General features: G+C 44.3%; 1 protein-coding gene and 1 long non-coding RNA gene across 2 annotated transcripts; one reads left to right on the top strand and one right to left on the bottom strand.

The window, feature by feature from the left end:
• Positions 1-798: 798 nt before the first annotated feature.
• LOC133509778 (uncharacterized) lies at positions 799-19,527 on the bottom strand. Its single transcript, XM_061837127.1, has 5 exons — positions 19,263-19,527; positions 17,436-17,875; positions 14,445-14,548; positions 4,318-4,474; positions 799-4,242 (listed from the first exon to the last, which is right to left on the bottom strand). Exons 1-5 carry the CDS (start codon positions 19,268-19,270, stop codon positions 4,217-4,219), a joined length of 735 nt encoding a protein of 244 aa, XP_061693111.1. The 5' UTR covers positions 19,271-19,527; the 3' UTR covers positions 799-4,216.
• A 2,299-nt stretch (positions 19,528-21,826) lies between these two features.
• Positions 21,827-22,674, top strand: LOC133509490 (uncharacterized). Its single transcript, XR_009797354.1, has 4 exons — positions 21,827-21,981; positions 22,251-22,417; positions 22,509-22,534; positions 22,626-22,674. It is a non-coding gene; the product is annotated as an uncharacterized LOC133509490 (long non-coding RNA).
• The last annotated feature ends 484 nt before the right edge of the window (positions 22,675-23,158 follow it).

Genomic DNA, 23,158 nt, shown 5'->3' with positions numbered 1-23,158 from the left:
TCCAAAAAAGTCATCATTCTGACAATGTGTATGTTTTCAGATGTCATTTGGAGGATTATTATTCTCTCCTCATCAATACCAGTTGTCATTATACTCATCATCATTTTCAACCCAAAATGTTTGGAACAAATTGCTCAGTCAGTGTCGCTTTTTATCCTCAAATGTTGACGTGCGCGTCATACAAAATGTTTATAGCTTAAAAAAACATTTTTCTTTTCTCAAACAATACAATTTGATTGAATTTTTCAAAGCATAGAAGACATTTTCAACAATGTTGGAAAAAAAACATTTCTTAAACTTTCTTTTCAAATATTTTTTTGAATGGAAAAATATATCTTGGTTAAAATAATGTAAAAAAATATTTGAAACAAATACTATATATATTGTTGAGAAATACAACTTTCTCGAAAGAAATGGAAAAAAATATACAATAAAAAAATCTGAAGTTACTTTCTCAAAAAACTAAGTTAACATATTTTATCTTGAATTTTAGCAAACATTTATTGCAAAGTATGCCGTTCTCTAAATAATTAAAAAAAACTTCACTCACGTTTTCTACCTTATTTCTCAATTTTTCTAAGCAGAAAAATCTTTTTAAAAAGTCTTATTTGTATATTCTTCTTTTCTTTATTGGATTACTATTGTATATTTGCAAAAAAAAAAATGCACTTTTAATATTGGTGCAAAAGCTTTTTTTCAAGCATATTTAACATTTTTAGGTCTATTTTCCCATTATTGCTTAGTTTATTGTATTATGTAGATTTTTTTATATAGAAAAATTTCCATCAATGCATTTTTGAAAATGAATGTCCAATTTTGTGTGTTTGTCAAACAAGCCACGCTGAAGAGTTCATGTAGAAAGATGGAAAAAAAAAAGTTTTATTTACAGGTTGAAAGAGACAGACAGTAAAATTACAACAACTTCAGTGTGTCATAACAGTATAAACAGGCCTATTAATAATATTAATAAGAAGACACGTGCTGCTGCTGCTACAGTCTTACTGGGTCATTCCGAGTCACCCCTTCCCATATGAAAGTCCCATTTGAAGAAATGTCCCAGCCGTTGACTTTGAAAGCAAAACCCTGAAAGTCGCACAAAACGCGCTTTTTTTGCTTCCTGCCGTAGTTTTGAGTTGCTCGGTTGGTTGTGAAGTCGGGAAAGAGTCAAAGTTTATGCGCTGTTGCTGTTTTCCTTTAGGGCGGCCTGCCTGGGGGGGGGTGTTGCATACTAAAATGCATTTTTTTAGGTGGTCTTTTTGATGAAAAGAAACAAAACGAATTTGGTTAGCATTTTGTTAAAAACGTGCGAGCGAATTGACGAGGGAGACGCATAACAATCACTTTATTGACGATTAAGAATTGTGGTCATCGTTTGCTATTCATTTGAAAGGTTTTCCAATCATGCCGACGAATGTTTTGTCACTGACCAATGAATGACTCTGGACTGAGGTCATGTGACTTAGGGAGAACAATTCATCGTTAAGAATTCTGTCGATTGTTTGCTCGTAGCCTGGAAAATACGTTTTGCGTTTTTTAATATGAATTCCGTTAAACAGGGATTTCTCATGGAAAAACGCACCATTCTGGACAGAAATAACAATCATTTAATCCATCATTAAGAAGCCTTAAGAATGAATTTGTCGCTAGAAAGTTATGCAAATGATGTCGATTTTCGTATGGCTCCAAACGGAAGGTCAGTGTGTGAACTTTTCTCACTGAATCGCGCACGACTCTGGACCGAGGACGTTTGGCAGAACAATCGCTTTATTCGCCCTGAAGTATTCTGTTGATTGCGTAGAATCGATGGTTGGTACCGTGATGTTCCACAAAGGGCAGTGCGCGACGTGGCTCTTGGTCCAAAATAAATGTCAGCCAAGAGAAGAAAAGTTTTCGATACCTCCAGGCTACATGAAACATTTCACCCCACACGCGTTCGTCCCCGCGAACGCTTGTAGCCGGTCTCGACATCGTGAAATAACGGCGGGGAGTTCAGGGACGGTGGTGAAAGTCTCCTCATGTGTGATGCGGAGCGTGTTGACACAACTGTGCAAACATCCCCCACGGACGCCGCACAAACACACTCAGCTGAGTTTGAAAAACCCGAACGGGAGGGGGTAGCGATCAAACCCTTATGAAACCATGACTAAGGATTATTAGGGTTCATTATCATCTTTTCGATCGTTCAAATGATTAGAGTAAAGTCCCACCCCTCCCAAAAAATGGGATTTACGGAAGAGAAAATGGCAGGTATGTTTGGTTTGACATGACGCTGGAATGTATGGAGTATTTTTAAGATTGGCTATTTAGAAAACTCTTCATTAACGGGAGTTTTGCCGTACGCTCTGCTTGTATGTCGCTGCTCCGTGTGTTAAAACAACAAATGTTGGAAGGTTTACCATTACCGAGGGAGGTGTCTATTCCGTTAACCCGTCCATGGCGTTTCCCGTGATACGATCGCTTTAAATCGGCGACCTTTTCGTTGGCTGGCTAATTTAATTCTCTTTTGCTTCGTACGCACGACTGATAACGGCATCGGTTACGCGGTAAACTTCAATCAGGAGGGACAAACAAGTTATTTGGACAACTTTGTGAGCGGGTCTTCTTTTCATTTCCGCAAATTGATGCTAGACTTTTTATCATGACAGCAGGAGAGTGAGAACAGGTGCGAAGGAATACTTTCAAAAGTGCTTCTTCGGTGGGTCTAAGTGTGTTTTGCTACGTTTAAATGTGTTAAGCGCATCTGAGAAGAACTCTCACTACGACTGTTTAGCTAAGTACAGTATGTGTAGCGTGCTAGCAGGCGTGTTAGCTAACCATTCATTTGGTGCTTCTGGGAGCGCCTAAACGGCCGGCGGGCAAGCGCAGACCTGTGAACCGCCGCGCTAATAAATAGAGACGGATTTCAAACGGATGATGATGATGATGATGATGATACGCTACATCCACAGGCTGAAACCGAGAACGGAGAAGGAAAGTGGCGTCCTAGAAAGCACTCTCAGACTCCAACGGGAACAAAAAGTAGTCTGTTGATTCAGTTCTCGTGGCGTCCCACAGAGATGTGATAGAGTTTTGCAAAGGAGCTGAGATCCTTTATTGGGAAGTTCAGAATGACACACCAAGGAAGACCTGCTTTGTTCAGCGTAGAACGGCGATTCTGTTTTTTTTTTTTTTTTCCAAGGGTGTAGGGGGTGCACCAACTTTATTGACGTGCTGGTATTGTGACGAACTTTTCGACCGCTTGTACTGACATTTGACAGTTCAAATGTTTGGGAAAGCCTGTGCTAATTGCTTTAAAACTTTTTTTTTTTTTTTTTTTAAAGGCTGTTACAGGACTGATTTGGTCATGGCTTGAGAAATGTAGAAAATGATGCACTAAAAGCATTTCAGAAGTTTTTTTTTGGGAGGGTGCTGGAAGCGTCCCCCGCCGGGAGGAAACCCCATGGGAGCTCCGGGACAGGCCGGGGAGACCCCGTCTCTCGGCGTTCCTCGGAAGAGCCGGAGAGGGAAGTTTGGGCTTTGCTGCTAAAGCGACTGCCACCGCCACCCCCCGACCCAACCTCGGATTAAAGGAAGAAAATGGGCGGATGGATTTGACGGAGAAGCCTTTCAGCCGGGGTACGGGATCCAAAAGGTTTCAGCAAAGCTGCAGTGTCAGACTTTGTCAGACTTTCTTGATGGGGTGGCACCAACACGCTTGGCATGTTGGCGTCAAGGGGGAAGGCAACTTTCAAAAACCAAACAAACAAACAAACCATGTGAAAGGCTGTTCCTAGAAGTAAAAAAAAACAATACCAATAGTTCAACACAGATTATCATCTGGATCATTTCAAAGGTGGGGGAAAACGGACATCAGCCGAGGAGGAACGGCGTAGAAACCGCGGCGATTGCAACAAGGCGTTTAAAAGATCCCTTTGGTCTTGGGAATTCATTCGACCCGCACGTCATTTAACACCCCCGGCCGGGTCCGCAGAGTTGACTCGGTTACATTTCTGTACAACGACAATGAAAAAAACTCACACAAGTAAACGGGAAGGAACTGACAGGAGAATGTACAAGGCACACTTGGATTTCCAAAGGCATCCATCATCTTCCGGGGAGGGGGCCTCGATTGTGTTCCGGATGGGAGTGCAAATTCCCAACTCTTTGGTTTCACGGCAAAGGCTCAGAAAAAAAGCAGAGATCCGGACATTTTTAGAGTTCCTTAAAGTGTCCCCCATCAGAGTGTTTTAAGCGGCACAATTCCTGAAATAAGAAGAAGACTTGTCGGATGCTACGTCTGCCGGGTTTCTATTTTTGCTCCCCCCTCCGTGCGCTAACCCTGAGGGCGGTCCGGCTGGCCGTCGGGGTCGGCGCCGAAGTACCACACGAGGACCACGAACAGGACGCCCACGCAGATCAGGAAGGCGGGATCCTGGGGGACGCGCGGCAGCGGCGGCTGGTTGCGACGCTCGGCCGCCCGTCTGCGCTCGGCTCCCTGGATAAACGCAAGAAGGCAAAGTTTTCAAGGCATTTCAAGGCACTGCACGGGAGCACGGAAAGGTTTGTGGAACAAGTACAAATGACAATTACTGCCACAAATTTATAACACAATAAATCCCAGACTCACTGCTATAATTAAAAAGGCATAAAGTAAAACCGAAGGATCCAAATATAGAAGGGCCCAATTCGCCGCGCGTGATGATGTCAGGCGCAGGAGAACGACGCTTGTGTTAGCTTCATTGCAGGAATGAAGTTTACTGTGGTGACGGTTGCTATGTACCACCAAATTGCTCATTCTACTTCTTTTTTTCGACAGACGCTCGTTTGTTTTAAGACAGAAGAGATGTCTTGTTGCTTGTTTGTGAAGATTTTGCCCTGTAGCGTGAACGCTATTCTTGGCCTCCGAGATAACAGGTGTTGTTAGCGCCCTATTAGTTGTTGACAAACCAGACTGCGTGTTTCGTTATTTCAGGTCAGAATTGTTGGTTGAAAGCAAGATAATCATACGTTGCTGTATTTACCGCGTAATTACTGTTTCTGCTGGTGATTGAGGAGTTTGACAAGACGCTACTTGCTTATCTAAGATTCCTAGCTTGTGTGTTTGCAACAATAGTTGACAAAGTAGGCAGCTTTCCAAATTTGGGCTTAAAAATGGATCTTATAGAGCAAGTTAATCATACTTTGTCACGGTCAGCATAATCATTGCTGTTACTGCTTGCAACGTGCTAATCTTGGAGTCTTAGATAACAAGTGTTCGTGACGACACTGGAGCTGGTTGACAAACTAGGAAGTTTGTTGTTAGGTTGAGATAGCTGATAGAAAGCAAGTTAACCATACATTGTTGCGATGACAACATAATTGCTGTTTCTGCCAGCGAGCGACTGTTGAGTTTGGCAAGAAGCCATTTGCTAATCTCAGCTTCCGAGCTTCCCTTGAAAGTTGTTTGGGGATTTTTATATTGTATTGGTACCTCAAAGTAGGTTTATCATCGAATTTGGAGATTGCAGAAAATTATTAGTGTTTCAAGTGGCAAGATGGTAATAATCTTGGTTCATTAGAATATCAAGCTATCAGGTGTTTGTTGGCTCCATTAGATGATTGGCAAAGTAGGCATGCTTTTTTTTTTTTTTTTTTTTTTTTTTGGCACCTTGTATATACTGTTAGAAAGTGAGCAAATTATACATCACGGTGATTATAGCATAATTAGTATTCACGCTGGAAACCTAGCTGCTCGAGGCTAAATGCTAATCTTAGCTTCCTAAACAAAAGCGGTTTAATGTCCGTTAGTTAACAATTTAGGCCCCCCCCCTTCTATTCATACTAGTTTAGAAATGCTAATAGAAAACAAGTAAATAATACGAGCTCTGAATATTTCGTAAAGATTGTTTCAACAGTTGTTATAGTTTGCCAAGAAGCTACTTGATATTTTTAGCTTCCTCCTTAAATCAATGTTGTTACGGTAGCTACATAGTATGGCGCTGATTTTCAAGCTTAGACGGTTTTTGTTTTCGCTTTGGAATGCTGGTAGAAGGCTAGTTAATCATAAAGTATGGCTATTAAAGCAAAATTGTTGTTATTTGTGCTGGCCATGGTCGATTTTGTCCGGACACTGCTTGCAAGTCTTAGCTTCTTAGTTAGCTACAGTACTTTGCTGACAAACTGTCTTTTCTCGCGTGTTGGGTTAAAAATCCTCCTCGAAAGCTAGTTAAACATTCATTGTGGCGTTACAGAATAATGACCATTTCTGACGGCTACTGTTAACCAAGTGCTACTTGCTAATCTTAGTCTGCTAGATTTAGGTGTTGTTAGCGCCATGACCTGTTGACAAACTGAGCAGTTTTTACTTACTTTAGGTCAAAATCACTGGTAGAAAGTAATTTAATCCTGTTGCGGTGATCATAGCATGCTGTCTGTCTGTCTGTCTGTCTGTCTGTCTGTCCAGAGGCCACTTGCTAATCCCAGCTTTCTGGCTAAACCGGAGTTTTATTTGACAAGAGATGCAGGTTTTTGTTATGTTAGCTCAAAATTGGTGGTAGAAAATTAAAACCACTGTTCCACGGATTTGGAAAGGCTCATGTAAAGTATTAAATGCTGTTGCTGCTACTTTAGCCTGCTGCTCAACTGACGATGGGTTCCAATCAAAGAGGAAACGCGAGCTGCACTATGTTTACGTCCACGGGAAGCAAGCAGGTAAAGTATACTTATCAGCATCTATTTCTTTTGATTTTTTTTTTTTTTTTTTTGTCTCTCCAGGTGTGACGTGCTGCCTTTTTCAGGTCTCACTATCTACACCGTAACACAATTCGCAAGTGTCCAAAAATTAAAAAAAAAAAAAACGTGCATGTCCAGATGTTCAACTTTTACTTTAACCCACAAACAAAAAAGGGACTATTCTTAGTTGTTCACGTATTTGTAAGATAGCAAATCATGACCATCCAACGAAAAGCACGTAACATTGAAAACTGTAAGTACATTTTTACACGACAACCTACTTTGGAAAAATATTTTTACATATTTGAAAGGTAGCAAATACTGTACGTAGAAATGTACACATTTTGTTCTTATATTTTTTTCAAGGTCCCAAATGATCACTTCTCATAATTGCTGTCCATAAAAAGCATTTATCTCCACATTTTGCCATTTTTATCGACATCGGTGAAATGTCTTCAAGAAACCAGATCATTTTTACTTTGAATCCAACTTATAACAAAAATATTTTAAAATTTGTTAAAAAAAAAAAGAAAATTGGCAATGCATGTTTTTGCATTACGCAGCCACAATTTACTAAAATCCGGAACCAAATCCCGACACGGCGAGGTCCAAAATCTTTCAGCGCATATCAAAACCTCCATATCATCAAAAGCGAGGCGGATTTTTCGGCCTCGGCCTCGGCCTGACGACCGACAAACGTGACCGCGCGTCTAACCCACTTGGCAGCGGTTGCGACCGGAGCAGGTGTCGTGTTTTGCTCTGGCCTGGCCTGACTTTTTCGCTTTTCTCTCTGCTCTTTCCTTTGGCCCACGTCCGCGTCGTCATTCCTTCCTCACGCTGGCGACGGTCGAGGGGAAATACGCTCCAGAAAACGCCGGCGGGACTCCAGCAAGGTGCGCCAACATGCATGCGGACTTGAGAGGTTTCTCCACAAATATAATCGTGCGCAACCAAAGCGAATCGTTAATAACGCTGTCAGTGATAAGCGTGGACTCACCGTTTGGCCGGAATCCAACTGCTTCTCAACTCTTGTCAAAACTCTGATGTTACACCCAACGGCTAAGGAAGAATTGACTTTTTGGCCACTACCAAGCGCATTTAGCCAGTTTCAATAATGACAGTAGCTTATTAAGTCAACAAATGTATGAATCAACAGAATCTGTCAATTAGTGATTCAAAAATGACGGTGGATGAAAAGCATGTTGCAGTAGCTACAAATTTTCACCATTTTCACTCTTTGTGTGCAGCATTACCATTTTTTCTTTGCTGAAATGTCTTTTTTAATGATCTATTTTTCATCTTGTTGCTATAAATCATCCAAATTGGACATGCGCGCTCTTGATCGGACGGTGACGTCATTTGCAGCAACAACGTTTGGCGTTGCGCTTTACTTTTTGCAGCGACATTCAACTTGCGCCCCAGTCGCTGACTTAAATGCACGTTTGAGGACGGAGCCGTCCGTCGCAGTCTGTCTGCAACCTCTTATTTCCCGGCGTAGGAAATCAGGCTTTATTTGGGTTGGCAGGAGGACGTCCTGCCTTGGCCTCACGCCTTTCGCATGAGGCCTGGCCCGGATGGCTCGTATAATACCGACAAGACCCGGCCGGAGTGGCACCGAGACCGTCCAGAGAGGGAGGATATTCAAAGCGACGTAGGGAAAAGTCAGCCGAAGCCCACGCGGGGCCCGCCGAGGCCAGGACAGGAAACGGGTGAGAGCAAAAACTGGTTTCCCCGGTTATGAATCATATCGTCTTGTAATTCTGCTGACGACCTGAGTCACAAGCGTAGAAGCCAGACGCCACAATCGAGAGGCTTTTCCGGCTTTTCCTGTCAGAAGCCACGGCAATTTTCTGACACCCGGGGAAAGCGTTCAATTGTCTCGTGACGACTAGGTCAAAGGTTAGGAAGAGTTCACGCGTGCAAAGAAAGCCTTTGTCTTAAAAAAAAAAAAAAAAAAAACATAGCAAAATGTCATTTATGATCATTTCAAATCATCTTTGCGCTGTCGAAGGCCACATCCCGTCAAGGCGAATCTCGTATTTGATTCCATTTCATATTATATCAAATGATGGTCATTGGAGCCGACAGAATCTCCTGGAAAACGGAATCGAATCAAAATAGGATTATGGGGCTAGTCGTACCACACTGCAACAGGAATTGCGTCATAGTTGTATCATAATTTGCATTATTCACATGCGAAATGACACTGGATCCGAATTGCGGTGACTCCTATCGTAAGTAGCAACGTAATTGGAATGCGACGCATCGCAGTGAGGGTGAAATGATATCATATCAGAATTAGAGGGAATCGTATTGCAATTGCTGTTGCTCATCATGCTCACCTGCTGAATGGGATCCAATCAAAACTTGCATCATCATTCAAGTGAATCATTAACTCTGCAATCGTATCGGAATTGGAATGAATTGTGTCGCGCCTGCGTTGCCTTCATCTGGATCGTGGATTGATTTGCATGATAATTGGACTAAAGCATATTGCATTGGACGGGAAATGGAGTGAAATGTTTCGTAACGTCATTGGATCGACTCTGAGGTGAATCATTTATCGTACCTTTATCAGAGGGAATTGGAACTGGAGCTCATCGCAGTTTCTCTCTGGTAATTGGATTGAAATGTACGACATCATAATTGGAATCTTTTGTATCGTTACGTTGTAATTGCAGTGAATCGTCCCACTGCAGTCATAAGAAAACGCAACTGGGGTGAATCATGTCACTTGACTTTGTAATTGGACCTTTTTGAATCGCAATTGGGGGCAACCAACTTACAGCGTAATATGACGTCATAAATCATATTTGAGTGCTTTGTTAAAGAAGTGAATCGTTTCCGTTTGAATGAATGATGTCATATTGCAATTGTAATGAATCCTCGGAAGTGTATCAAATGCACATGTGCCTTAATTGACGAGTGGGACGTTAAAGCAAAGCTGAATGCTAATCAAGCAATGTGAAATTATTTAGCGTCATCAAATTTGACCCGTGACGTCAGCCAAGACATTCGCCAAAATGCAAAATTTGAATTTGATTGTTTTGCTGGTCCATGAAGCGAGTGAACAATTGGCCAGTGAGCCAATTGTGTTTGTTTTTCATCGGCTCTGTCCAAACTTGAACCGGACGGTATCACGGTGACGCACACAGCGCGTGTGGGGTCGGGGGTCGGGGGTCGGAGGTCGGGTGGGGGCAAATCAAACATTGCGCCGTTGCGTTCACGGGCAACTGCAGAAACTGGTCGATATCGACAAAGCAAACACAAGAGTGAGCTTGGCCGCCCGCCTCGTGTGTACATTTTTTTTCCCCTCCTCCGGCTCATATCGACCGAGCAGTTCATTCAACTCTTGGAAGTTTCGATTGCATCTTTTGTTTTTCTGCCTCTTTGCGCGTTCGCTGCAACGGTCGCAGTCAGCCGCTGCAGAGCAGCTCATGTGATTTTGTTTTCTCGCCGCGACTTACTATGCCGCCGTCCCAAAAATAGCTCCTCCGACAGGGCTACACTTAACAACACGCACGGCAAACACAAACTGGCGCAGCTTTTGTTATCGTTATCCTAATGGCATATTTGCCCAAGTCATATTTCAGTGTCTTCAAAACAACAACAAATTCGCCAAGCGAGAAAAGTCCCGTTACCTCGATTGAACCTTTTGCAGATGAGCAAGACCTGCATGATCATGATGAGAATCCAAAAAAGATGTTCACACATATTTTTTTATCGCTATCGTGACGGAATGTTTAAATCTTTCTGAGCATCAATGTCTAGATAGACTTTGATGTCCCTTTTGTAGTCTTGCGTTTCATGCGAATTGTTGCTTTTCATGCACGCAAATGTTTTTGTTTACAATGTTTTTTTTTGTGTGTAAACAGTTGGTGTGAGGATACAGTATGCAGTATCCTAATCTGCATGTTGGTCACTTTGGCTGAACCAAATCCAATTTTGCAGAGAGAAAAATCTGACGCTTTCAGAAAATGATGCTCTGGACTTCAAATTTTTGATTATATCAACCCTGTTGCAAATTTGCAAACCCTGCCCGGAAAGGGTTAATAATTATTTATTTGTGATTCCTGATTCTTATATACGGGGTGAGCCAAAAAGATGCGTACCCATATTTCATTCGATAAAAAAAAAAAAAAATCCATTTTTTAACGAATGTCTTTTCTGTCGCAGGACGTGAAAGGTGAACCTGTGGATGATCATTTGCAGCTATAGTTGCCCCGAAAATGTCTTGGACAAATCAGCGGAAGATATTCTCCCTGGAGGGAGACCTATTTTGCGACAAAATCATACCAGCGTGTACAGATTCAGTTTCGGAAGCGTTTCCATTGTCGCAACTTTCCATCAAAATCAACGATTGTTAGTTTGCGAAAGAGGAGCGTATAAAAGTCATTCAAAACTTTGCCAGACGCGTACACGTTTGCTTGCAACGAAACGGTGGACATTTGGAACACATCTTGGGAAAGCCATAAATTGACAGAAATAGCTGAAACTCTGGCGAATGGCCTTCCAGAAACTGAATAATGTGTGGTTGTAATTTGAAAGAAATAGCTTTTTAATCAAAAGCCACAATTGACATTTTCATGGGTACGTATCTTTTTGGGTCGCCCTGTATTATGGCAAACGTTTGAATTTTTTTGCCTTGGGTATTTGACCAGCTCGTGAATCCTCTTCTTAAAACGATACTTTAGTGATCATGTACTCTTATGCTTCCTTTGTGAACCAATGATGAGAATATGTCATATACAGTTGGGCATATCTCTCATAAGTCTTCTCGTCCTTTCGGCTTGTCCCGTACGGGGTCGGCACAGCGTGTCATCTTTTCTCGTGCATCTTCCTCGATAACACCGACTGCCCTCATGTCCTCCCTCACAACATCCATCAACCTTCTCTTTGGTCTTCCTCTCGCACTTTTGCCCGGCTGCTCCATCCTCAGCACCCTTCTACCAACATCCTCAGACACTCTCGCCTCTGGACATGTCCAAACCGTCAAAGTCCTCTTTCTCTTACCTTGTCTCCAAAACATCCAACTTTTATAAACTTTGCACTTCATCCCAGCGGAGACTCTTCGGTCACATAGAACACCAGACACCTTCCGCCAACTCTTTCATCCCGCTTGGACCCGTTTCTTGACTTCCTTGCCACCCTCTCCGTTGCACTGTGTTTGAAGTCGTCCGCCCTCGCCGTCTCCTCTCCCCGGAGCTTCACTCTTCTCATAAAAGGCTTTGATAATATCCCGAAAAAATGACTTTTCCCGAATGCCTTCCTTTGTGTGCATTTGAATAACTGTGAATATTTAAGACCAATCCTGTACCACGTTGCAGTGTACATCTTTGCGTTTAGTGAGGGTGCCAAATACTTTGTGCAACGGCCCCTTTTTGTCTTTGACACGCTCCTCCGAGTTATTTCTGTCCCACGCAAAGACGACGCAGTGAAGCGTGCGTTTGTGCGTGTTGCAGCAGGATAATTAGACCTTTTGCCTTTGCTCACCGAGGTTCCCTTCGACCGCCAGGGTGAAAAATAACCGAGCTACACGGCGACGGAGAGCGGCCCCTCACGCGCACGGACGCCGCAGAGCGTTTACGGAAAACAAACACACAACGCAGCAATCCCACATAACCGCTGGGCAGACGTGCAGATGACTCGTGTGTTGATGTGTTCGAGCGCACTCGACAGTTTTTTTCTCGTTTTGTTTTTTTTTGCATCGCTGGCGCATTTGTGGACAAGTTAGCTGTGATTAGCGCAGTCGTCCGAGTGGCCGGCAAAGGAAGCTAACGAGGGCCTGGGACTAAATGGAGAATTGGGACCGTCACGTTCTTAAATTGAGGAATATTCACAAGTGGCGATTAGCGCTTAGTTGAGAGAGAGAGAGAGAGAGAGAGAGAGAAACGCTAGAATGGAAAGTTGGCTGTAGTGGCTGCCAAAACCAACAAACAAAAATAGTGTTCTAGTTCAGACGTTACTTGTTACACTTGTCGTTGTTTTGTGCTTAAAAGAAGAACTTACACTTTCCTAAAAACGAGAAAAACTGTGGGTATTGGACTTTCCTTTAAAAAAAAAAAATGAAAAAAAAAGTTGTCTTCCTTGTATGTCTAACCCTAAAAAGAAAAGCAACTTCTGGTTCATTGGCCAAAGCGGCTCTCCGTGCGACCCTTGTTGCTGTCGCGAAGGTCATCGGAATCCTGACTGCTTGCATGTGCCGCCTGGCACCAGAAGAAGGAACCAGCCTCCGCCTTCCTCTTTTTTTTTTTTTCTTTGTTTTTGTTTTGTTTTCCGGGGCCTGCTCATTGTTCTACGCACGCTTTCGGAATAATTATAGGCCCGCGCTCGCGATTACGAAGACACACAACACACCTTCTTCTCTCGGTAACTTCCCCAGTCACGTGAAGAAGTGTTGAGTCACAGCGGCGACTTATCACATTATCGCACTCTTCTCCGGCCTCCTGCCGGCTTCCTCTGCGGCGAGCGAGGCCCGGTTCCGTCCACAATCTGAACGCGTCTAAATGTTGCTTTTAATCGCTAAAATCCATTTTTATGTGCAGGCACCGGCGGTCGCACGCGAGCGCAGTAATTGACTAACAGTGAAGACCGGGGGGGGGGGGGGGGGTGTTACTAAGCTGCGCTAATGACGGGCTTTAGAAGCAACGTCTCGGGAGGAGCCTGGCGAGTGGAGCTTTGTGACACACGGAAGAGATTAAACGGCGGCGATGATGCAACGGAGAGAAATGATGCCAAAACCGAAACGGGAGTCACGCGTAAAACATTCTCCTGCTGCCCTCCATCCAATGTCTTGATGAGATGTTGCGTCGTCTGTCGGTAAAAATAACCCTACAGTCCGAAAATGTCCTCTGGGGTCAAACAGGCTGTCTGCAGGTTTATTGATGCCAAAATTGGGACTTTTACAAGAAAGTCTGCAATAGACTTTTTGCAGTGTTCCGCTGCTATCTCGGTTCTGTTGTGTGTGCTGTTTTTTTATGTGTTGCTGCTCTTTGTGGGGAAAGTAGCAATTGCTGGAAGGTTGCTTTTTACCATAACGCTGAACTATTCCATGTTATGCTAGCGGTCTTTCAATAGATGTCGTGAAATTGTTTGGTTGCACGTTTTTTTTTTTTTTTTTGGGGGGGGTGTGCGTTCCTGCTATTTTCTCGGTTTATGTCAATTTAGCAAATATTTGAAGGTTTACAATTACCATAACATCTGCGCAAATTCCTGTCGGCCCGTCATTTGGCATCATGCGTTAGAGTGGCAGTTTCCTTAAATCTAATTTCATGGTTTACTTTAAGAACTGTGCAAGCGCCAGTCGTCCTTTTTCTTTTTTTTTCGGTCTGGTTTTTGCCTTGCCATTTACGTGCAGCGATTTCTCTACATTCTTTGAATCTTTTGCTGATCTTTTGGAGCATAGAGGAGCAAAATCCCGAAATTCCTTGGAACTGTATGTCCAGTATGTTGAGAAAAGTTGCTCTTAAACTGCTGGCCCATTTTTCTCCCGCAATTGATGACAAAGTGGTGAACTCGCCAGTATGCTCGTTTGTCTACAAGTGAGCCTTTCGGGGTTGCCCCCTTTGGTCCACAATCACGATACTCAACCTGTTGGCCTCCTTCCCAATCTTTTGGTGCTCCTGTCGCACCTTTTTTGGACTGTGTTGCATGCATCAAATTCAAAACGAGTGGAATGTAATGTAATTTTCACCTACGGTCTGGAATGTAATCAGAGTAGCTAAAAGGTCGAATTAATGCAAAAGAAGACTAACCCTCAGTATGTAGTCATTGTAATCGTCGCCGATGCGTCGAAGCACCTGTCCGATCTCCACGGCCTGCATGGCCTCGGCTACGTCTCCGGCTCCGGCAGAACTTCCTGCGACCAAAAGAAGAAAACATTTCACCCCTTATGCGACCATAAAAGCGCTGGCGAAATATTAGCGTGAGAGCTTAGCCCCGTGCCTTCCCGCCACGACGCTGCCATTCATCAAAAAAGCGGGGAAGACAGACGGGCCCCGGCCAGTAATTACACGACTGAAGTCGTCTCCCTAAATCAAAGCAAGCCGAGGAGGAGCCGACCGACCGACCGGCTGGAAGGAAGTCGCGCCGAACGGATCCTAACCCAGTCGCAGACGACCCGCCGACCCATCTTTAGAAGTACTTTGTGGTTTGAGTGCAATCTGATGGTGGCCGCTGAATATCCTCACAAAAGACCAGCACGACTGTTTTGACTGCCACACGCACACCAAATATCAAGCCTGTTAAAACCCACAGCTCTTAATGGACCTTGTTGAGACTCCAACAAGCTGTCCTGTGCTGATACAGAGTGGAAGGACACAAGTGCTGAGATTTGGACTCTACACCTGTACGATTTGAATCGATACAAACGATCTGGCTTTGCGAAACACCTCCTCCAAGGCCAGGTGAGGAGTGCTCCGTTCCTCACTCTGTGTAGTTTCAGACTCTCACGACATGTATTTTAAATCCGTGATTTGAAGAAATGCTAAAGGACAAAAGCTCAGCTCAGGATCCTAAATTGAGTTCTGCATTGCTCCACTCCTGTCCTGTAGGTGGCAGTGGTGGCTAGTACCGTTAGATTATATCCTCCTAATTTAGTAGCTAGTTTACTATCCCGAGATATAGGCGGACTCCAAAACAACTAGCTCTTTATGATTGTGAATGCTACAAAACACACACACACACACACACACACACAAAACAAAAACATCATTGATTGCACTTGACATTGCTCAAAAGTAGCAGAATTGTGCCACATTACTTACACCTAGTTCAACGGCTCGTTCAATACGGTAATATGTCCAATTTTCAAATCCTGGCATTATTAAACATTTTACACACACACACACACACACACACACACACACACACACACAAAACAGCTCAAGGTAGTTGCAAATTTTCCAACAATCACTAATTGAGCTAGCATAGTGGCTAATGTACAACTTCTGTGTTACTCATTAACGTTCAAGACAAAATTCAGCTCCTGTTAGTTGTACATTTTCTAGCAATGCTAAATGTCAACCATGTATGTATGTATATGCTGGCAAAGTTGTAATATATATATCAGGATTGTCATAAATGTTATATTGTTGAAAATTCTGTGGTTCAGTCATTATAATTCCACTCCAGTCCTATAGATGGCAGCATTGTGCATCCGCCCCTTTTACTCTGAAATGACCTTCCCCAAATTTTCCAGTACTTCATTGTGACTGCTCCTGGCAGAATAGATGTGAATTTAACGCAATGTTTGCTCTCATCAAACATGTTTCCCATCCCACGAGGCTAAATGAGGTCAGCTAAAATATTAGATTTGAGGACAAAATGGGACTCTGTGCGGCTCGAGCTCATCGTTGTTGTTTATGCGTCAGAAGCGACACTGTGAGGGGATTAGCGCCGGTCGTCCGCGCTTGGTTTGTCCCGCGATGCTGGTCGTTTGTTAGCAAAACAAGCGTTCGGAACAGTGCGGTGGCTAAAACTGGGCGACATCGTTTCAAAGTGGCGCTTACGTAATGAAAAACAAACACTTTTGTGTCCCATGGCTGGAGGAGAAAGCGGAGAAAAGGATAAAAAAAAAAGACTCTGAAAGCAACTTTCGGCAGACGGGGGCATCACGATGAGAAATGGAGTTCTGGGAAAAGTCTAGCGCCGATATTAGAGAAGATAGCCGAGAGCTGACGTTGGCACAAACTATCAAATCTACAGCAAAGTTCTGTTCAGCATAAAAAAAAATGATGATTATTATTTTTTTTTACCTGTTTTGGTTGTTGAACTTTACCAAATGAAACTATTTAGACATGCTTACACCAACTGATACAGTCAGCTCACCATTTTTTAAAACTACAATTTCGGCCTATAAAAAAAAAAAAAAAAAAAAAGACTTTTGCGATCCTCGGCAACATTTTAATCATGCATAAATGTTTTGCAGTGGACCATGTTGAGATTATTTCTTTGTGCTCTCCCAACCCTCTGCAATTTTTCACCAAACATGACCCAGAAAAAGAACCCAAGCAATTTTCAACACCTTTCGGCTGGCCAAAATCGTAATGATGAAAATGCTTTTTTATCAAAGTTTGAAGGCAAATTGGGCCGAGCAACGAGTGATCAAGTTCCTCTTCTGTGTGGTGCACAGGGTGCCTCTGCTCCGAGTTTCCCAGGAAACCGCCTGCAAATTCTGATAAGAATGGCAGGATTTTTGTCCCTTCCAGCTTGCGCTAAGCTCATTGTCAATCGTGGCCTTTAAACAATTTGTAAAGCATTTTACACCGAGCACCGCTTTAAAAAAATTCAGTCAATGTTCCTTGTTTTGTTTCGGTTTTTTATTATTATTATTTTTTTTTTCTTCATTAAATTACCCCCACCCCCACCCGTATGGGCCCGTCCGGTTCCTGCCATCTCTCCCTGTCCTTTCTGCGTTGCGAGTCGACGATTTGACGCCTTGAAGCGAGATAAACGAAGCAGCCGGCGGGCGTCCGCAGTGACTCATGCTGTACTTTCGTGTTTGAGTCGAACACCCACACTGCAGTTGAAACGTCACCGCACGCGGCAGCTGCTTTTCTGCGCCAAGTAATATGTATGTATTTATTTATTTTTTTTTAATCAATTTGCGGTGCCCACACTCGCAGCGATGACCTTCGGCGAGAGTCATTCGCTCGCAAAGCCGCAGCTGCACTCGCACGGGAGATTGTTTACACACGCAGACGGCCTGCTCACGTGGTGAGAGTGTCGCGCGGCGGCGCGCTCACCGTGCAGCGTGCGCGCTCCCCGGTCACGCGCCTCCTCGGCCACGCGCCCCAATGCGTGCAGCAGCGCCTGGGCGGACGGGCTGGGCGTCTGCGTGCAGGCGACGGCGCGCGGCGGCGCAGGCGAGCCCGGCTGCGAGTCGCCCTCGCCGGAGAAGTAGCCGCTGGACGAGCGCCGGTACGGGAAGTGGAAGACGGTTCTGGTTTCGAAGACGCCGCGGCGCTCCAGGGAGAGGAGGGGGGTGACGACGCTGCTGCTGCTGCTGCTGTCGCCGCTGCTGCTCCGGCGGCGGCGGCGGCGGCGGGGAGGCGAGCGCTGGGCGCCCCCTCCTCGGGCTGCTCCGGAGCCCGACTCCTCCGTGCGGCTGTCGTTCGACTGCGGCTCCGGCTCCGGCCGCGGGCGTCCTGGGCTGGCCTGTGTGCTCACTGCGGTTCCATGGGCCCTGCGAACACAACGGCACCGTCAGCCAAGCACCGCGGCTTCTCGCGCTTCTCCCTCGGCTGCGGCGTGTGCGCCGGCTCGCCCTCCCTCCATCGGATTTATTTTCACCGCCCGCCGAATGGAAATCGAGCGCGTTCGCTGTCGCCGTGCAGAATTCCAGCCGGGATGCCCCACCTCGTCCGAACCGGCGCCGGTGCGCCGTTTCAAAAAAAAAAAAAAAAAAAGCTGCCGTGGGTTTGGTTTGTTTTGTTTTGTTTTCCTGCGGGATGAAGTCGAGACTGGCGCGTGAGAAGGAAGCAAACTTTAAAAAGTGCGTCACACGCCAACCCGATCACGGAAAAAACAACTTTTACTGCAGCACTCGCGCGTCGTTATTAACGGTCACCGCCGCGCCGGCAACCTGTTGGCGCTCTTTCGATTGATTGTTTTGCATCGTTTCGGCTTGAGCCAAACCGTAACCGGAAAGGTCCACTCAATGACATTATTTCTCGCTCTCTCGCGGGGGGCGCATCTCTTCCTGTTTGTCCAGACTGAAGCGGTTTCCTCGGCGCGCGGCCACAATGACATTAAACGCACTTGAAAATGATCATTTTAATATCTTTCTTTTTTGTGGACTTTGCCAACTTGCGCCGGCAAAACAGCAGCTTGGCGCAATTTTAACAGCGGACACGTGAAACGTGTTCAATGAACGCATCCGCAATCGTAAACCTGTCATCGTCATCGTTATTATTATTTCTTGTTTTATTGACGCTGCATGACATTATTATTATTATTATTGTTAGAGCGTGCGCGCGTCCCGGCTCGCACAGGCAGAGTAAGTCGTGCGCGCCCCCAGCAGGCTGATGCTCGCACACACAACTTCCCCCCCCCCGCCCCCCTCACCGTACCGAAAACCGGCGTCAGCCTGTAAACTCCTTCGATGTTTTTTATTCCTATCACCGAAAAAACATACAGGTGAACCAGTCTCCGATGTGACGTCACAAATCGGAAGAAAAAAAGCGGGGGGGGAGGGGGGATGTGAACCCCTTGAACTCGGTGAGATGAGGCAATTTTACACCAAATAAAATCATCAAATTTGTTGTTAAAAGGTGCCACTCGAAGCATTTCCTGAAGACCTTGAACGCACCATTACATCACGTAAACTTTTAATTGTTGTTGTTTGCCAAACGTAGTAAGAATTGCAGCTAAGTGGGATGAATTTGCACTTTTGCAGTTCCTTATTGAGTCCTGTCGTCGTCTCGCGTTTGGAGCGCGCGGCGAGACAGCTGACTCGCCGGCGAGGCGAGCCCCGAGGCCGTCGGGGCAGTCGGGGCCCGAAAACGTCAACAAAATTAGAATAAGCAGATGGAAGGGGAGAAACGGGCCAACGGGAGCCGGTTGGGACTCACCTGCGCATGTCAGTGGTGACACATGACGGCCGGCTCGCAGAACAACAGTCGAAATCAATCTTGAAATGAAAAAAAAACCCCAAAAAAACAAAAAAAAACCAACGACAACAACAAAATCCACTGGCGAGTCCGAGTAAAGTAGTTTCCAAGAAGTGAGGGAGGCCCCAAATAAATCCTCAAAGTGGTCCCGAACAATCCGCGTTGAAAAGAAGCAAAACAAAGTCCAGCAGCGTGTTTTTGTCAGAGCGAAGGTTTCCTTTTTGAGTTCTGCAGTCGAGTCTTGCGCTTCGGAGCCCTCGCGCCCCTTTTAAAGGTCTGGCCCCGGTGGGCGGGGCCTCGCGGAAACTCCCGTACTCGCTGCCCTGGCGCCCCCTGGCAGGCCGAGTGCGGTAAAAGCAGCGCCTGGACCTTTGCTGCGTTTTCGAACTCACCCAACATGGCAGCACGGTGGCGCAGCAGTTCTGAGGACAGGCTTTGGTAATTAATGTTCTAATTTATGAATTAAAAGGCATCCTCATAAATGCATGAAGACAATGGTGAAAAAAAAAAATCATCTTGCAAGCAACTGAAAACCCTCCAAATCATTTTCAGCCTTCTGACTCGCAGCGGCATTACGAGTTCAACGCGTTTGTCCCCCGTAGGCCACCGTTTGTCTTTTTCACCGAGCAACAATTCCAACAACAATGACCTCATCAATCGCGCGTCACCTCCCGCAAGACTTCAGCTCAGTGAGCCTTCCACATGCAGCCGAAGCCACTTGTAGTTTCGCTTTTGCCCACTTGGGGTCGTCGACTCGGGTCAGCCCGTCGGAACTTTTTGGCTGCTAATTTTGGGCAACATCAGCCGAGCCGACGATTGGGAAATTTTCGGAGCTCGATTTGTGAGTCCGATGTGATGAAAACGTGGCAAACAAAATCTTTCTTCTAATGAGTGACTGCATCGTGAAAGATGTTTTTAACAACGGATTCGTGCAGTACGACAATTTGAACAAATTGCAAGTTGAAAAGCAGACGCACACACACACACCACACACACACACACACACACACACGCCGTGCAGGCAGACAAAAGGCCGAGCGAGTTCATCAATAAAATTTACATGCGCTCAATACTGATTAATTCCTCAGTGTGGGAACCTTTTCTGGAACGCGTCTCGGAAGGCGCTTCTTCGTATGCACACCTCAGATCAAGTTATTCCGGGAAATACTTCATTTTAGAAAAAAAAAAAAAAAAAAACATCACAAAAACAAAAGTAAACACTGTTCAACTCGCAACGTGAACGTAAACGTTTGCCTGACATCAACGAGCCGAGAGAACCAAAGGACATGAAATGAGATCATTTCTTATGGTAAAAGGAATTTATTTATAACAACTTCATTCACACTTGGTTATCCTTTCTTTTGAAAAAAAAAAATCCATAAAAATGATCAGAAAATGTTTTTCTTAATTTAATGCCAAGCAAAAGAATAATGAATTTATTTGGAGAAAATAAAATCATGTTGCAAAAATGTTTCTTTTACAATCAGTTAAATGACAATTCTGGTCAAACGTAACACCCTCCCCACCCAATAAAATCGTGTAACTTGACAACTACGTAATTGCATATCCCCCCGAAAAGAGATATTTGCAATAACAAATGTCTTTTTTTGAACTACTAATGTTTTGAAATTTCAGATCCACACCGTGATGGCGGTGATAATTCACAGAGCGGCTTTGGAACATTTTGTTGTGGGAAGGTTGTAAAGATCTCAACGCTGAAGTAGTCCACGTGTCGAATTGCCCGGAACGGACCCTCGTTTTCAGTCAGTATTTGAAAGAGCTGCGCGTACTCTTCCATTGTACATTTATAATTCAGTATGAAGTGCATCAGATTGAAAATCATCGTTTTCCATTATAAACACAGCAAAAGTGAAATGCGAACATTCAGAGTTAGTCATGTAAATGAAGTTTTGAACTAAAACCAAGACAGAACCTTCATTCATTGTAGATTTGTTGACCGTGAAGGCGAGAGGATTCCTCAAAAGTGAAAACACATTTTTTTGGATTAGATAAAACAATGCTATCACAGCTAAAAAGATGAAGTCCGAAAACATTACCATGTTGTTCCTTTAAGCCATCAAGATTGAATTCCAGACGATAGACGGGTGTTCAAATACTTATTTGCAGCTCAGTATCACACAAATAAATCATTAAAAAAAATCATACATTGTCATTTCTGGATTTTTCTTTTGAGATGATCTCTCTCACAGCGGACATGCACCTGCGATGACAATTTCAGATTTGATTTCTAAGTGGGAGAACTTGCAGTATTGTTTTGTTCATTTTTGTTTATGATTGTTTCATTACACTTGTTTTCTTCCCTGTATGAGAAAATACTTACATTTCAACTCCTGACTCTGGCATCTGTGTGGAATTTGGTGTGAATGTTTCGCTGGGAAGTCTAAATCTGAGTCTCGAACGCCGTTTTTAACGGCCCTTGATTGGAACATGCACGCAGATGAAATTTTTTCTTCGAGTTACGTGACGTTGACACCTCTTTTCCAAGGAAGTTGGACGATGGGAGAAGATCAAAAAGCTTGAAAAACAAAAGGGGGCACCCCCGATCCAGGGTCACGGCACCCCCATCCTCCTCCTCATAGTCACGGCTGGACTCACAACTACTTCTGGGTGACCAGGCCTTCCGCTCAACCGCAGAAGGGAGAGGGACAGGATACAACAGGTATGGTCATTTTTTTTTTTTTTTTTTTTCTCGAGCGAATATTTTCACAAGGAGATAAACTCTGAACATGAGCAACTCACTTTTTTTTCAACGGATGCGACGCCAACTTCTTCTTCTTCTTCTTCTTCTCCTCACCGGAGACCGCCTCACACGTGACCCCGCAAACACGCGGACGCCGGCTGCCTGTCACGCTATGACCTCTGAGCCTTTCCATCAATTTTAATAAACCTTAATATCTCATAGTCCATTTTTTTTTTTTTTTTTGACAGACCCACCACCGAGGAGTGACCATATATGGAATTCCGGATCCGTGACGCGAGATGATCTCGGGGACCCCCTCCTCCTCCTCACCGGAGTCAACATCAGCTGACCCTACGGGCGAACAGGAAATTGCTTCGACCCCATAATGGCGCCAACACCCGCTGCGTGACACGAGGTCACCTCGGGGTCATTTATTCAATTTTATTACTATCACTTGGTTATCCTGAATTGTTAACAGGATGCCTTTCATCTCTTGGACATCAAAGAAGTGTCAAGACCATAAAAACAACAAGTGCGTGACACAGGTCATTAATCACTTGACTTCAAAGGAAGATAAAAAGCCATAAATGTCATAAAATGTTTATTACTATCACTGTTAACAGGAAGCCTTTCAACTCTTGGACATCAAAGAAGCGCCAAGACCATAAAAACAACAGGTGGGTGACAGAAGGTCATAAATCACTTGACTTCAAAGGAAGATGAAAAAAAAAAAACAATAGGTGTCATAAAACATTTATTACTATCATTGTTTTTCCTTCATTGTTAACAGGAAGCCTTTCACCTCTTGGAAATCAAAGACATGTCAAGACCATAAAAGCAACAGGTGCGTGACACAGGTCATAAATCACTTGACTTCAAAGGCTAATATGACGTCAGAGTCATAAATCCTTCCTTATTCGGGTCATAAATCAATTTACTTCAAAGGAAGATAAAAAGCAATAGGGGTCATAAATCACTTGACTTCAAAGGGTAATTTATGACATCAGTGTCATAAATCTTTGCTTATAAGGGTCATAAATCACTTGACTTCAAAGCAGAACCTGACAGGAGGGTCATAAATCATCCCTTATCAGGTGTGAAATTCCTGAGTGACATAATCCACACAATTTATTCTCTCAAATGCCCTTTTGTGTGA

Source organism: Syngnathoides biaculeatus, chromosome 12 (genome assembly GCF_019802595.1).
Source record: "Syngnathoides biaculeatus isolate LvHL_M chromosome 12, ASM1980259v1, whole genome shotgun sequence".
Taxonomy (NCBI): domain Eukaryota; kingdom Metazoa; phylum Chordata; class Actinopteri; order Syngnathiformes; family Syngnathidae; genus Syngnathoides; species Syngnathoides biaculeatus.
The sequence above is the reverse complement of the archived record's forward strand: the minus strand, read 5'-3'. Positions and strand labels throughout refer to the sequence as shown.